General features: G+C 38.2%; 1 protein-coding gene across 1 annotated transcript in view; it reads left to right on the top strand.

The window, feature by feature from the left end:
- SLC9C2 (solute carrier family 9 member C2 (putative)) overlaps positions 1-16596 on the top strand; it is an 82158-nt gene that overhangs the window by 7023 nt on the left and 58539 nt on the right. Inside the window, exons 4-7 of the mRNA XM_030303107.1 lie at positions 1604-1769; positions 9681-9797; positions 11130-11291; positions 16147-16246. Coding sequence (XP_030158967.1) covers positions 1604-1769; positions 9681-9797; positions 11130-11291; positions 16147-16246 — 545 coding nt within the window. The remainder of the gene's footprint in view (positions 1-1603; positions 1770-9680; positions 9798-11129; positions 11292-16146; positions 16247-16596) is intronic.

Genomic DNA, 16596 nt, shown 5'->3' with positions numbered 1-16596 from the left:
GGCAAAATATTTTAACAGATTTGAGGCACCAAGGAAGATTGGATGGAAAACAGTGTTTGGAAATATGTTCCACACTGTTAAGCCATTGGAGAAATACAAATTAAAACCACAGTGAGGTACCACTACATACCTATTAGAATGGCAACAGCAGAAACAATAACAAGCCTGATAATAGCAAGTGCTGGTGAGAATGCATGAAAATGCAAAATGGTACAGCCGCTTTGGAGAACGGTTTGGGAGTTTCTTACGGAGTTAAACATACACTTGCCATATGACCCAGTAATTCTACTTCTGTGTATTTACTGAAGTGAAATGAAAGCTTATGTTTACACTAAAACCTCTGTGTGAATCTTTGTAGCAGCCTTTTTCATAATCTGAAAAGTCTAGAAAGAACTCAAATGTTCCTCAGCTAGTGAATGAATGAGCACATTGTGATACATCTTACCATAGAATACCACCCAGCAACGAAAAAGGAACAGAGCTTTAATAGACACAACATAGAATTTCAAATGTCTTAGCCAAGAGAGGGAAACCAGACTCCAAAGGCTACCTATTGTATAATTCCATTCATAGACTTTCCTTCTAGCAAAGCCAAAAGAGTATGTTTGGAGAACAGATCATTTGTTGCCAGGCACTGGGGATAGGGAAAGAAATTAAGTACAAAGGAGGAGCCTAAGGACAATTTTTTTTTTTTTTTTAAGGCGATGGATCTGTTCTGTTTCTTAATTGTGGTCATGGTCACATGACTGCATGCATCTGTCAAGACACCTATAACTCCACATCAAAAGAATGAATTTCACTGCATGTGAATTAAAAATAAGTTAAAAAATCAAAAGAAATCGATTTGGGTTTATTTCTCACATGTAGTTTTGTACTTTGCATTTGCCATGCTTCACCTTTGCTTCTCCTTCAGCCTTCTCAATCAGGTTGAGTCGGTTTTCGTTATTCTTTAATTCCTTCTTCTTGTTTAAGAGTTTTACATTGTTTCTATTTCTGAGGCAGACACTGCTAATTGCCCATCTGATATGCATTCTCTCTTTCTCTCATTAACAGAAACTTACTAGATTTTGCTTGGTATAGTGGTGGGCCCAGTGTGAAATATTCTGTTTCTCAGCAGGTGGTAGCTATGTAGCCTCAGAAAATAGTGTGGCTAATGAAATGTGCACAAAAGTTTGTTGAATGAGGCTTCTAGAAAGCCCTTAATAAGAGGGCCAAATCAGTTGGCATGTGGTTTTTGCCCTTTGTTTTTACCTCTCTTTCTGCGTGGAGCCCTGCAGATCAACACCAAGGAAACCAGGAAATGTTTTACACAGAAGCAGGAAACATTTGCATTCCATTTTAAGAACATTTTGATGTTGGGAACTATTAAACCAGAATGACAACAAGAAAGATTAGTGAATTGTTCTTGTAACAGTAAGATAGAATCTCTTTTGTTTGGAAGGGATGGTTTCTTTGAGGCAGGTAACCCTGAATACCTTTCAAAGTTATTTTTTAGAGTAACTGTACAAAATGCATAACCAAGGTCTGATTCTTACCTAAGTAAATGTAGTCATGCCATCTTTAAATGTTAAATCTAATACTGTGTTATGAATTGGTTTCACAGGTCTTCCTAACAGGATTAATAAGCTTTGTTGTGGCATTCATCGTAATTGGATATGTCGTTCTGAAATTCAATGAAGAGTCATGGGATTTGCAATCTTGCCTACTCTTTAGCATGACCCTTGGCATTACAGATCCTATTTTTTCTGTGAATTCACTGAAAACTATTGGTATGTCAGATTTATTTCTCTCTCTTACATTTAAAAAAAATCTTTAAATATGAAATTTATTGTCAATTTACATTGAAGATACGAGGATAAATTATTTTTCTTTAGATCTTGTTTTGTTTTTGTTTTTTGCACAAATTGTGCATCTGGCAAGTAGATATTTATGCTATTTTTCTTGGCGATGGGGCATTGATGGACTTGAAAGATGCAATGCAAATAAGGCAATCCAAGATCTGGGATAAATACACCAATTGTAATCTCAAAGGATTTTTTTCAAGACGAAAAGTAACCTTTCTAGAAGGTGATAAAAATTAGCATTCTTATTCCATTCCACTGAATTCTAACCCTCAAGGTAGAAACTCTGCCATACCCCCAGTGAAACTCTTCTGAGGCCTTACTGTCTGTTGTTAGAACTGCCTCCCTTTTGGACCAGCTAATGGTAAGCCGGTAGTGGAAGGGTGTGTAGTTTATTTAAAAGATCTTACTATGAGTAAGATCATAGTTTGGCAAACATGTTCAATAATAGCTTAGTCCTAGGGCACCTGGGTGGCTCACTTGGTTAAGTATCTGACTCTTCGTTTTGGCTCAGGACCTTCTGAATCGTGAGATGGAGCCCCAGCATCGGGTTCTGCATGGACAGTGTGGAGCCTGACCCTCTCCTGCTTGCATGCTCTCTCTCTCTCAAAATAAATAAACTTAAAAAAAAGTAATAGCTTATTCCCAAGAGGGTTTGGGGACCTTCAGTACTTCCCCTCTTATTTGGTAAAAGATGATTTCACTTGGAAATATCCCCCTGTTGTCATGTTTTATTAACACAGCGGTAAAAAACATGAAATGGTTAGGTGCTCTGGTTTCAGTTTTTGACGAAGAAATATTTTCCTAACCAATTTTAAGGTATTGGTTATATTTAATGGAAATATATTGCCTTATGATTGGAACTGGAAACCTCCAACCAATCCGATAAGTGATATTCCCAATTTTACACCCATTTACACCTGCTATTGGGAGAACATCGATTTTTAAGGTGGGAATACCCTAAATTGTCATATTTCTCGAAGAGTCTGATCCTGTCCTCTTTTCTTTCTCTCTATTTTCTTGAGAGGGAGAGAGAGACAGAGCACGAGCAGTGGAGGGCCAGAGAGAGAGGGGGACACAGAATTCAAAGTAGGCTCCAGGCTCCAAGCTGTCAGCACAGAGCCCGACGCTGGACTTGAACTCATGAACCTTGAGATCATGACCTGAGCCGAAGCTGGACACTTAACCGACTGAGCCACCCAGGCGCTCCTTTTCTCTATTTTCTAAGTACAATCTTTTTTTCTATTTTTCCTTTACTTGTCTTTCTCTTTCAGCCATTTGTATTTCCCAATTGTTTTATTCACCTCATTTTTTCCCTGCTCCCTTTTCTGAAACTCTTGACTATAAGTGCCTATAACAAACTATAAACTTTAATTATTTACTGCAGTTTCTATATTCAATTTTTTTCCAAAAAAGAAGTATAATAGAAAGTCTTCTATTTCTTTTTTTTTTTAATTTTTAAAATTTATTTTTATTTTTATTTTTTGCGAGAGAGAGCACACACACGCACAAATGGGGTAGGAAGAGAGAAGGAGAGAGAGAATACCAAGCAGGCTCCACGCTGTGTGTGTAGCCTGACACAGGGTTCGATCTCACAACTTTGAGATCATGATCTGAACCAAAATCAAGAGTCAAATGCTTAATCAACTGGGCTACCCAGGTGCCCCGAAAGTCTTCTATTTTTTAAAAAGAAAAACTAGTGAGGGTATTTGGCTCTTAGTTAATATTTTCTTTATGTCATTAATGCTCAAGGTGGTGCATGGGTTTTGGATCCAATAACAATTTTTCCTAATAAGACAAATTTGACTCATTTTTTTGGGGGGGGAGGAATAAATATCACTCTTGCTTATTTATGGTTTTGACAGAGTCACCATATAGGCAATATATGTGAATTAGATAAATGGTTCTTTCTTCAAAACAGTTTACTTCTAATTGTCATAGTAATTTTTAAATTTTTTTTTTTTTTCAACGTTTATTTATTTTTGGGACAGAGAGAGACAGAGCATGAACGGGGGAGGGGCAGAGAGAGAGGGAGACACAGAATCGGAAGCAGGCTCCAGGCTCCGAGCCATCAGCCCAGAGCCTGACGCGGGGCTCGAACTCACGGACCGCGAGATCGTGACCTGGCTGAAGTCGGACGCTTAACCGACTGCGCCACCCAGGCGCCCCGGCAATATATGTGAATTAGATAAATGGTTCTTTCTTCAAAACAGTTTACTTCTAATTGTCATAGTAATTTTTTAAGGACAAATATTTTCTGCCATATGCCTAAAATTATCGTAATATACAAAACTAGTTCCTACAATGCAAATAGTGCTTCTTTTGATGTGATACCCTTGGGTACTGTAAATCCTGCACAGTCTGGGTGGCCTGACCTGTTGGAAAAAGTAGTGGATATTCACATGCAAGTGAAAAGGAACTTGTCTGTTCATTACCTGTTTGAAAAGAATGCATTGGGCTCAAACAATTTGTACTTTGAAACAAATCTGGAAATTTACAACACAGGACACAAAAGATATTGTAAAGGATGCAGAGAAAGGGGAACATTTTTGTCCTGTTAGTGGGAATGCAAATTGGTGCAGCCACTCTGGAAAACAGTATGGAGTTTTCTCAAAAAGTTAAAAATAGAACCACCCTACAATGCAGCAATTCCATTACTTGGTATTTATCCAAAGGATATAAAAATACTGATTTGAAAGGGCACATGCACCCTGTGTTTATAGCAGCATTATCAACAATAGCCAAATTATGCAAAGAACCCAAATGTCCATCAACTAGGTAAAGATGTAAGATATAGATATCATGGAACATTACTCAGCCACCAGAAAGAATCTTTCCATTTGCAACAATGTGGATGGAGCTAGACTGTATTATGCTAGGTGAAATAAGTCAGTCAGAGAAAGACAAATACCATGTGATTTTACTCATGTGGAATTTAAGAAACAAAATGGATGAACATAGGGGAAAGAACATAGAGGGAGGCAACCCATAAGAGACTCTTAACCGTAGAGAACAAACTGAGGGTTGCTGGAGCGGAGGTGGGTGGGGGGAAGAGCCAAACTGGGGATGGGTATTAAGGAGGGCATTTGTTGGGATGAACGCTGGGTGTTATATATAAGTGATGAATTGCTAAATTCTACTCCTGAAACTAATATACACTATATGTTAACTAAAATTTAAATAAAAACATGAAATATTTTTTAAAAACCCAAAAAGCAAATCTGAAATAGGACCTTGTAAAGGAATAAAACAAAGTTTTGGTATGATCTCAATTGAGTAAAAAGTTTATACGCTTACAAAAGACTTCAACATTAAAGTTGTATCTGAGCTGTGAAGCTGTTAGGTGGCTTTTGTTTTATTCTTTCCTTTTTCACATTTTTCAGTGAATTAGTGAGTATAAGTTCTACATTATGAGGGAGTAATTCTTGTGGTATTTTGCCATTAAACACAGCTACAAGGCAAATTCAATGCTTCATACTTCAGACCTTGCATTTTACTTGTTCCAGGTTGGGTCCCTGAATTTGAGGGAAGGATAAAAGGATTTCATGAGTAGCTAAATCAAATGTGCTAATAATCTCTAAATCTGTTTTGCCAGCATTTTTTTGTGGCTTCTGTCACAGTCAAAGCTAGCAACAAGTAGTAAACTGAATATTGGTTAGCAACCCTCTTGGGAGCTTCCCAGATGCAGTTTGAAACTGACCCCCATATGCAGAGGGGAGGGAGAGACTGAAGAAAGAGGCAGGTTGGTAGGTTTTTATAAGCAGAAGAAATTACATACAAGGCTTGTCTTGGGTAGCAACAAGATGAAAGCATCCCTGCCCCTGCACTCCACATCTTAAAATGTATGTATTGGCCTCAACAGAGTCCAGTCATGTAGGCTGTGCGGGGGTTCTGAACACCCATCACTATCTCAAGGCCGTGTCCTTGGATCAGCCTCTGGGAGCAGGAAAGGCAAGTGGAGCTCACATTCCACTTGCTGAGGAGGGGCTGAGGAGCCTCTAATCACCTCCAAGTCAGCAGGTCAACTGCCAGTCATATCTTCGTTCCCCAACAACGAGAGGATTATAACTTATCTTGCCATTTGCTTTCTTTATTGGCTACAATAATGAAGCAAGAAGAACAGAAATAACAGCCTGAATACATTTATCCACAGGCAGACACTGAGTAATTAGAAATTCTGTATAATCCTGTATATCCTATCATTCAGGAGACTTTGGGAAAGATGGATAGAATCTGAATATTCTGATGTTTCATATCCTCAGATCAAACACTGGAAAGCAGAGATTTTCTTTCTTTCAAACTACGTATAGTGTTCTAGAAATAATAATAATAATAATAATAATAATATAATAATAATAATACCCCAGCTATATATATTTAATTATTATGTGTTTCAAAAACACCAAAAGAAAAAAATTAGAATTTTAAACAGATCCAGTTCTGTTTGGATTTTTAAAAAAAGTGTCACCGTGATCATTTTGAATTTGATGCAATGGGATTATATTAAACAGATGCTTTTAGAAAATATGTAGCTTTGCAATCCTTTCTATATCAATTTTTAATTATATTAGGATGCATAATGTACTATTGTGTGTCATATGTTCTTAAATTTGGGGATTATGCCAGCTCCACAAACTCATCAGGGACACTGGGTCTCTCTGTTTATATATTCCTGTGGATATGGGGAAGGAAAACTCTTGAAGGAGCAGAGGAAACAACCCCTTTCATGTTTGTCACAGCCAGAGTGGAAAAACTTCATAATTCATGGGACATCAAGTAGAGGCCTTAGTAGCAGGGAAATTTTCCTTTAAACTAAAGGCTGCTCTGGTACTCTGTAGCAAAGCCTAAAAGCAAGTTATAAAAGGTTAAGCTATTTCCAAGTAATAACTGCTCTAGAACAAAAAATATTTATAGGAATACAAAAATATACAGCACCTAATAAGGTAAAATATACACTTCTGTCATGTGTAATAAAAAATTAGCAGGCATGCAAAGGAGCAGGAAAATATGAGTCATAAAAAGTACAAAATAATAAGTAGAAACAGATGCAGTAATGAGGCAGATGGTAGAATTACTAGATACAAACATTAAAGCAGTTATTGTAACTCTATTCTGTAGATTCAAAAAATTAGAGGAAGGATTAAGGCTGGGGTAAAACTTACTCCTGTCATCTTGTGAGAGCCCATTGTTAAATAACCACAAATTTTGCAAGCCAGTTGTTAAACCATCAATAACTTCAAATTGGCTATGATGGAAGTATTTATACATGGAATTGGCAAATGCTACAAATCAGGTGTTTTTGTTTTAATTTTGGAGAGGTGGTTTATCAGCATACCACTGGTAGGTATAAAAAAAAGACCTAAATCAAACTTCTAGAGATGAAAAACACAATACCTAAGGCAAAAATTCCACTGGATGGAAGTAGATTAGACACTGTAAAAGAAAGTATTAGTGAACTTGAAGGGGCAGCAATAGAAACTATCCAAAACAAAGCACATGGAGAAAATAAGTGAAAAGAACATTAGTGAACCGTGGGACAACTTCAAGTGGTTTGATACACAAGTCCCCAAAAAAGAGAAGAGAGAGTGGGAGAAACAAAAAAATACTTGAAGAAATAATGGATGAAAAATTCTGAATCAAGAAGCTCAACCTACATGAACCCAAGAAACATAAAACTACACTATGACATATAAAAATCAAGTTCCTAAAAATATCTTAAAGGCAGACAGAAGGGGAGACACATTATATACAGAGGAACAAAAATAATAATGACTTCTTTTCAGAAACAATGCAAATGAGAAGATGGTGGAACAACGTTTTTAAAGTACTAAAATAAAAACTTAGAATCCTCAGTGGAAATATATTTGAAAAGCAAAGGTAAAACACCTTCTTAAACATACTGAAACTAAAAGAATTTATCATTAGCAGATCCTCACTATTAAAAGATGATAAAGGAAGTCAGGAAGAATGAAACTGGTACCAAATAGAAATTTGGATCTACATAAAGGAATGAAAAGCCCTGTAATTGGTAAACATATGGGAAAATATTTTTTTCATATTTTTATTTTTATTAGAAAATTTTTTTCTAATGTTTATTCATTTATTTGAGAGACAGAGAGAGACAGAGCATGAGTGGGGCAGGGACAGAGAGAGAGAGAGAGAGAGACACAGAATCCGAAGCAGGCTTCGGGCTCTGAGCTGTCAGCACAGAGCCTGGTGTGGGGCTCAAACTCATGAACCTGTAGATCATGACCTGAGCCAAGTCGGCCGCTTAACTGACTGAGCCACCCAGGTGCCCCTGACTTTTTTTCTTATTTTTAAATCTATTTAAAGTATAATATTTAAAGCAACAATGATAGCAATCTACCTTGGGTTTTATTTCTCTGCTCCTCCATTCTTTGTGTGTGGCTTCTACTCTCAGGGTCACAAGTTGGCTGCTAAAGTTCCAGTCATCACACCCACATTTCAGGCAAGGAGAAGAGGAAAAGGGGAAGGGACAGAGAGATGCTTCTTTCAACCAAGTCACTTCTCCCTCCAAGAAATTTCCCCAGAGTCCAACTTGGTAACTTCCACTTATATCTCAGTGGCTACTCTTTGAAGCCCAGGATGTGAGGGGAAATGGTCATTTTGCTGAACACAGTGCCACCCTGGATAAAACCAGTTTTGTTACCAAGAACAGAGGATGGATACTGGTTGGGCGAGTACCAGTCACTATCACCCTACTCATAAGTTGTGTATCACTAAGCAATTAATTTGATTATATTTTCCATTAAACTTAACTACTTGTGGATGCTAAGTGCCAATAAGATTTTGTACTGAATTAAAATTTTTTAAAAACAGCTTTTTTGAAATATAATCCATGTACCATAAAATTTATCCTTCTAAAGTGTACACTTCAGTGATCTATAATATATTTACAGAGTTATACAACCATCATCACCATCTAATTTTAGAATTTTTTTTTTTTTTTGAGAGAGAGCACACGAGCAGGGGAGAGGGGCCGAGGGAGAGAGAGAGAGAGAGAGAGAGAGAGACGGTCTTAAGCAGGCTCCACACTGGGTGTGATCTCATGACTGTGAAGTGAAATCCAGAGTCAGACACCTAACTGACTGAGGTACCCAGACACCCCTGGAGCAGTTTTATCACCATCAAAGAAATCTCCTGGCCATTAGTAGTCACATCCAATTCCCCTATTCCAAGCCCCTGGCAACCAACCACTAATCTACTTTCTGTCTATAGATTTGCCTATTCTGGACATTTCATACAAGTCAAACCATACAATATGTGTTTCTTGTGTTTGTCTTCTTTCCCTTTTTATAATGTTTTATACATGCTGTAACATGTATCTATCAGTACTTCCTTCTTTTCTGTGGCTGAATAATTTGATTGACTATTACAAATAATGCTGCTATGAACATTCATGTAAAATTGTGTGGACGTAGGTTTTCAATTCTCTTGAGTATATGTCTAGAAGTAGAATCGCTGGGTCATCCTTTGTACTTATTTCTAAAATGTGATTTTTGTGGAGTCGAATGACTTCTGTTTATTCAAGCTAAATATTGTGTCACGCTGAGAAGTACTTTGTCTCATTCTAAAACTCAAGCATGGTTTGAGGCCATGGACACTTCAGAGAATGCTATTGTCATGTTCCCTTGTCATTGGAGATATAAAAAAAAGCACATGGAGAAATTAAAAATGGTGTTTGCCTTACAGACCCATCCCAGTCATGGCTGTTTTCTTTCTGTCAGCATATTCCTTCTCTTTTATTTTTGTGTTTCCTGTGCAAGAGCATCATTTTCATGTACCAAATTAAATTACATTTTATATTTCCTTTTCCAGGCATTTCCAAAATGTATACTGATATCATAAGAGGAGAATCAATGATAATTTGTGGCTTCACATCCATACTTTTTGGACTTTTTCGGAACAACTTACTCCACATTTCCATACTTAGAGGTAAGAGCATTTATTTTCCTGTGAATATTTTCTAAGATGTGAGTGCATTATTAAAAATTGTTTATTTATTTATTTTGAGAAAGAGAGAGTAAGTGTGCATGAGAGAGAGGGGCAGAGAGAGAGAGGGAGAGAGAGAATCCCAGGCAGTTTCCACATTGTCAGCACAGAGCCCAATGTGGACCTTGATCTCACAGACAGTGAGGTCATGACCTGAGCTGAAATCAAGAGTTGGACGCTTAACTGACTGAGCCACCCAGGTGCCCCTCCTCTGCATATTTTCTAAAATCATTCTTCTATGATGCATTTCAATTCACACCAAAGTTAAAATACATTCAAGATGTCTTAACTTTACTGCATTCTCTATATTTTACTTTTGGACCAGTTAAAATAGCATATATCAGATAACAAGAAAATAATTTCCATATATATGTTTTCTTGGACAGTATGGGGGAAAGAATGGTAAAAAAATGATTTAGTTTCTCTCCCCACCACACACACATCATCTGGCTCAAAGCAACTGCTTTCCTGGATCAATCTGGATCTCAGTGAGTGGATGTTAAGAATTGATTAGGGGCACCTGGGTGCCTTAGTGGGTAGAACATCTGACTCTTGATCTCAGGGTCATGAATTCAAGCCCCACGTTGGTGTGGAGCCTACTTAAAAAAAGAAAAAAAAATGGACTTGATCCTGGATTTGAGCCTAAGGGTGAAGGCAGAATGTGATAGTTTTAGGAGGAGAGAGGTGCTAAAAGGAGAAAGAAATATTGGTGATAAAGAGGGGTGTGCAGTGCTTCTCAATGGGGAGCTATAGGCATTTGGGGTGGGACAATCTTTGTTATTTAGGACTGACCTTGGCATTGTCTGACACCCGCTCGCTGACTGCCATTGTTGCCCCCAGTTTTGGTGACTACAGAAAATTTCTCTTCTCCATTTCCCAAATGCCCTTGGGCTGGGGGTCACAAATGGACTTCAGATTGGTGGGGACCCTGGACACGATTTGCTTGGCCCTAATATAGTGTGTAAACAGTTTGAATTTGGATTTTTTTGGTCAGAGATTCACTTTCTAGTTTGTTACAGGCTTTTCACTTGCCTGGCTTCTGAGGACATTTGAGTCTGCTCTTCCTGGATAAGCAAACCTCAAGCTACAGACCATTAGGGAAATGTCCCCAGAAAGTCTGTTTTACCAGGCTTTCCTGAAACTCCCACTTGCTGAAGGATAAGTTCCCCATTCAAAATCTCAAAAGCAAACCAAAGCACATAGACCCATCTGCCATCAATGAAAGAAACGAAAGTTACAGTTCAACTTCTGTTCTTTCTTATTTTCTTTTTCTAGACTTACATGTAATCACGGGCCTCTGCTTGGGCATCTTTGGAAGCATAATATGTGGATATTCGTGTGCAAGAATCATTCAGTTTATATTGACTGACCTCTTTAGCAATACACTAACTAGTGTCATTCTTTGCATTTCAATGGTGTACCTGACTTTCTACGTTGGTAAGGCAGAAACAAATACAAAAAAATGCTGCCCTCAAAGTGAATTTTATGTACTTTTCTTCTTCATTGATCTTGAATCATTTGCTTCTTCCTAACTGCTTCCCCCTTTTTGCAGCCCCTCTGTGCATCTTGTCATGTTATTCTTCTGCTACTTCTAGCTCTTTCCTACTCTCTCTTAACATCTCCTTAATTTCAACCTCACGTCCCTTCCCTTTGCATTATTTCTCTATGTGATTACTCTCTTGCTCTTTTTTTTAATTAAAAAATGTTTATTTATTTTGAGAGAGAGAGTAAGCAAGGGAGGTGCAGAGAGAGAGAGAATCCCAAGCAGGCTCTGCACTGTCAGCGCAGAGCCCAGCTAAGGGCTCAAATCCACCAACCACGAGATCATGACTGGGCCAAAATCAAGAGTTGGACATTTAATTGCCTGAGCCACCCAGGCACCCCTCTCTTATTCTTTTTGAACTCCACCTTTTGACCTTACATTTAGTCATTGGCAGTCCCCTGGAATCAGCTCAGTGCTGATTCCTGCTCTGACCCTTAGCAACCCATCTCTAAAATGAGAGAACCCGGAGAGATGCTCCTGAGGTCTTTGCAGCTCAGCTGCCTTTCATTCCATGGGCTTCACAATGAGGGGCCTGTAGGAATGGCGGCCCTCACCAGAGGCTAGGAGGCAGGAGAGTAGAGGGAGAAATCAGGTAGGTATACCTGTATCTGGAAAAGAACCAGGAAAGTAGAATAATCGTAGGAGTCAAAGTGCCTAACTGGTAGACCTGCAATAATTTGCTAGTTTAGTCCAGTGGGATTGGCAATTAAGGATTTTTACTAGCCTGATTGAGCTAACCAGTCCCCAAGAGCCATAGCAACTGCATCGAAACAGTCAAATCCTGCTTCTGCTCTCACCCCACATAGTGGGGCAACTTACAACCATGAAAGACCTGAAGCATCAAAAGCTTAATTACTCTTGTCATCTCCAGTTACCTAAAAGCTCTGCTTCCGCTCTAGGTAGATTGCCACCTGGGACTTGCTTACTGCCCTGAATCAGTAAAAGTACAGAAGGCGTTCACTGAATGGTCATTTCCTTCAGATTCCTAATTTTCTTTTTTTTTTTTTCTTCTCCCTGTGAAACTTTTATGGATGCCTTAAATATCTGGAGAAAAAAATTTTAAAAATTAGTATTTCCATTTCTTCCACCAGATCATGAGTTCCTTGATGTGGAGGCTGTCTCTTTTTCATCTTTTTATTTATTCTCTTTTCTGTGTTCTCCCAGCCAACCCCAGTGCTTCCTATATGCCTGAAAGTAATTTGACACATGTTGGTTGAATACACTGATACTAGTCCTTGAAGCGTTTTGGAGTTAGGCAGACTTGAATTCAACCCCCACCTTCACAATTTATTAGTTTGCTGACCTTGGAATATTACTTAATCTCTCTAAGCTTTAGTTAGTTTCCTTATCTATAAAAGTGATATAGAAACACCTAGCCTATAGGGGTACTCTTGGCACTAACAAGATAATGTATGTCCAATGACTTGCTCATGCTGATAGGCTGGAGACAGCTCTTAGCCGCTTGCGAGAGCTGACTGTACACATCTCTTTCACAGCTCTGTTCAGGTGACATCATGTTGAAATTGGTCATATTGCGAGTATTTACACCATGGAAATTGGCAGACACTGTCCATCAGGGACTTTTAAAAACTCGTTAAACCTCCAGAGAGCTGCTTTTAAACATTTACTAGCTCACCACTGAACTCAAGTTCGGGCAGCTAACAAACGTTGGTTCCCTTCCACTTTCCTTCTGAAAGAGGGAGGTGCTTCTGGTCAGTGCTTGGGAGGCCTGGACTAGATTGTCCCTTTCAGTCTCAGGAGAAACCACTGCTGAGGGAGGCTTGATGTTGGACCTGTGGCCTCGGGAACTTGTGAGGCAATAAATTCCTGTTGTTTAAGATAGTTTGTGGAACTCTTTTTCAGCAGCGCCAGGAAACCGATATTCTCCCTCCTCCATTGCACTTTCCTCTGCTTCAGGGATTAAAAAACCACTTTGGGTGGTCCTTTACTCTTATGTTTAATTATTTCAGTGGTAGACATGTTATCACGAGAAGTTCCATTGCCAGAAATTCCATTGCGAAACACAGATAAAATTCTAATGCACACACTCTCCAATGTTACATTTCTGTTATGTTATCTAATTTTGGTTTTTTTTTTCCCCTTTGCTAATGAACACTCAGTCAACTGGCTAAAGCCCAGGGAGCCTCTGATTGAGGTTACAGTGTCACCTCTTTGAGCACATACAGTAATTTCCATTTTTGTCTCTGTTGTGTTCAGTTCATGAAACCTGGACTTGTATAAAAATATTCATTCTTTTCCATGAAACAAAACAAAACAAAACAAAAAACAAAATAAATGGCACAGACATTGCCTCACAAAAGGCACAATGCTTCTGGAACATTGTTGGTTCACAGGTAGTGCAGTTGGAAATATTCATATATCAGCCCATGGAAGAAAGTTTGAATTTAGGACAGAAAAGGCACTTTAAGAGTCAGTGTATAATTCATGAAACATGGTAGGTTTTATAAAAGCCAGAGGTGTACCAAGAGAGGGGCTTAATCTAAGCATGAGGAATATTATATCAAGTGATGTTATTCACAATTTCTGGGGAATGAAGATAATAAAGAGCAGACAACATTTAAAGTTTCATTGTTTTAAAACTCTCTACAAACAATGCATCTCCTTCTTGCCTGTGCTGATGCTCTCCAGTGTCTCTTTGTATAGTCATTGGTCTAGATTATAAAGGCCCTCTGTCATCATCCAAATATATTTTAGTTAGAAATACATCCAGTCTTGAATCCTGGTGCTTTTAGGGAAAAAAAATTTCCCTTTGATTCTCCTTTTAGGGGGACCTTCACTTTTTCTAAACCAGAGAGAGGAAGAGAGAGACAAAGATTGAGAGAGCCACTTGTCCACAGCGTCAGTTCTCTGTGGTAGTTTTTTTCCATTGAGTCAGAAAAACATTGAGTTCCATATGACTACTGGGGTTCGTGCTGATGAAAATTACTTTCTTTATTACATGGTCCATGATTTTCCCCCCTTCAGAACACTTAGAATATTATTGAATATAATAGCATTTGTAATTTTGTAAAAATGTCACCTAATTATAAGAGTAATGCATGTTTATTGTAGAATTTTGGAAAAATTCTGAAAAGTCAAAGAAAAAAAATCACCAATAAACCTATGTTATAAATTAGACTATGGATACATTTTGGTATATGTCCTCAGCCTTTAAAAAATACATATAAACACACATACATATATTAATGTATGCATTCATACCATGTAATCCTATAACATTGGGATTATATGAAATAAGATGACATCAGTTTTAAATTTTTTTCATGTTTATTTATTTTTGAGAGAGAGACAGAGCATGAGCAGGGGAGGGGCAGAGAGAGAGGGAGACAGAGAATCGGAAGCAGGCTCCAGGCTCCGAGCTGTCAGCACAGAGCCCGATGTGGGGCTCGAACTCACAAACTGTGAGATCATGACCTGAGCCGAAGTCGGTCACTCAACCGACTGAGCCACCCAGGCGTCCCAATGACATCAGTTTTAAATAACGTCATTTACTGGTTTCCTCATAGCAGACATTGTCTCCAAGTACTGTCTATTACTGAGAAAGATGGCCTTTAAAATCCAGTAATACTGGAGCACCTGGGTGGCTCAGTTGGTTTTGGCTCAAGTCATGATCTCACGGTTCGTGGGATTGAGCCCCTCGTGGTCTGTCAGCACAGAGCTTGCTTGGGATTCTCTCTCTCTCCCTCTCTGTGCCCCTCCCCTGCTCATGCTCTCTCTCTCACTCTCAAAATAAATAAATTAACTTTTAAAAATAAAATAAAACAAAATACAGTAATACTAATTATGGGACGGGGAACTAAGATTTTGAGAGACAATTTCCCTTTCAGCACACTTCTGAGCACTACTGGTTTTACTGTCATTTGTTATTCATATTATATCAGTTAGATAAGAAGGTAAAAAGAAATCTGGGGCGCCTGGGTGGTTCAGTCGGTTGAGCATCCGACTTCGACTCAGGTCATGATCTGGTGGTTCATGGGTTTGAGCCTGTGTCAGGCTCTGTGCTGACAGCTCAGAGCCTGGAGCCTGCTTCAGATTCTGTGTCTCCGTCTCTCTGGGCCCCTCCCTCGCTCATTCTCTCTCTCTCAAAAATAAACGTTAAAAAAAAAAAAAGAAATCTAAAGTGGACTGAAGTGATTAGATACACCAAAGGAATAATAAAATCCTCTTCAAATAAACAGTATTAATCTACTAAGCAGTAAAGCGGATGTATAAAAACAATGGCATAATAATAGTGACTATCATATATATACTTTTTTTTATTTAAAGATGTGCCAAGCAATTTTCATGTTATTTAATTTAATCCTCACAACAACTCTATGAGGCATTATTCTCTTAAACCCATTTTACAGATGCAGGGGTGCTAATAGAGGAAAAGGAGGTCACATTCTCAGAGCAGTCAGGTCTGCCTTGCTCCAAAGTGCTTCAAATTTCTTTCTATTATTTATCAGGCATCCATTCATTTATATATTATCTATGGCTGCTTCTGCACTACAGCCACTGAACTGAGTAGTTGCAACAGGGACCATGTGGTCCACAAAGACTAAATATTTACTATATGGTCCTTTACAAAAAAGTTTGCTGACCCCTAATCTACAGGATTAGGCCAATCCCTTGAGGCAATTTTCCAAGAAATAGGACTCTTCGGTTTCTCACCAATTCTTCTCAAGATAAAGTACCTCCGTGTGCAGATTTGAATGCAACTAATTTTGTTCACTTTTTTCTCTCCAGTGGAATTTTTGGGAATGTCAGGAATGATTGCGTTAGTCACTGTAGGACTGAATTTAGATTCCTTAAGCTTTAAACCGAGGATTGAGTTAACAATTACTAAGTAAGTCTCCTATTGTATACTTGGTATAGATATCTTAGAAGTTTAGTGCTTAAGTGGTTCTGCCTTCTTGGACACATTTCATAACTTTTTTCACCTTTTTCTTTTTAAATTCATTACCAGTTATATTTGAAAGAACTTAAGGTACCAACAATTGTTGACATCGACACGTTTAACAAAAAAGACTACAAACGGCATGAAGCAAAAATTGGCAAATTTTAAAGGAGAAATAGACAAACATTATATCTGAGATTTTTAAAAAATTTTTATTTTTTAAAATTTACATCCAAATTAGTTAGCATATAGTGCAACAATGATTTCAGGAGTAGATTCCTTAATGCGCCTGACCCATT

This window comes from Lynx canadensis, chromosome F1 (assembly GCF_007474595.2).
Source record: "Lynx canadensis isolate LIC74 chromosome F1, mLynCan4.pri.v2, whole genome shotgun sequence".
NCBI lineage: Eukaryota > Metazoa > Chordata > Mammalia > Carnivora > Felidae > Lynx > Lynx canadensis.
This window is presented reverse-complemented; position numbering and strand designations above follow the sequence as displayed.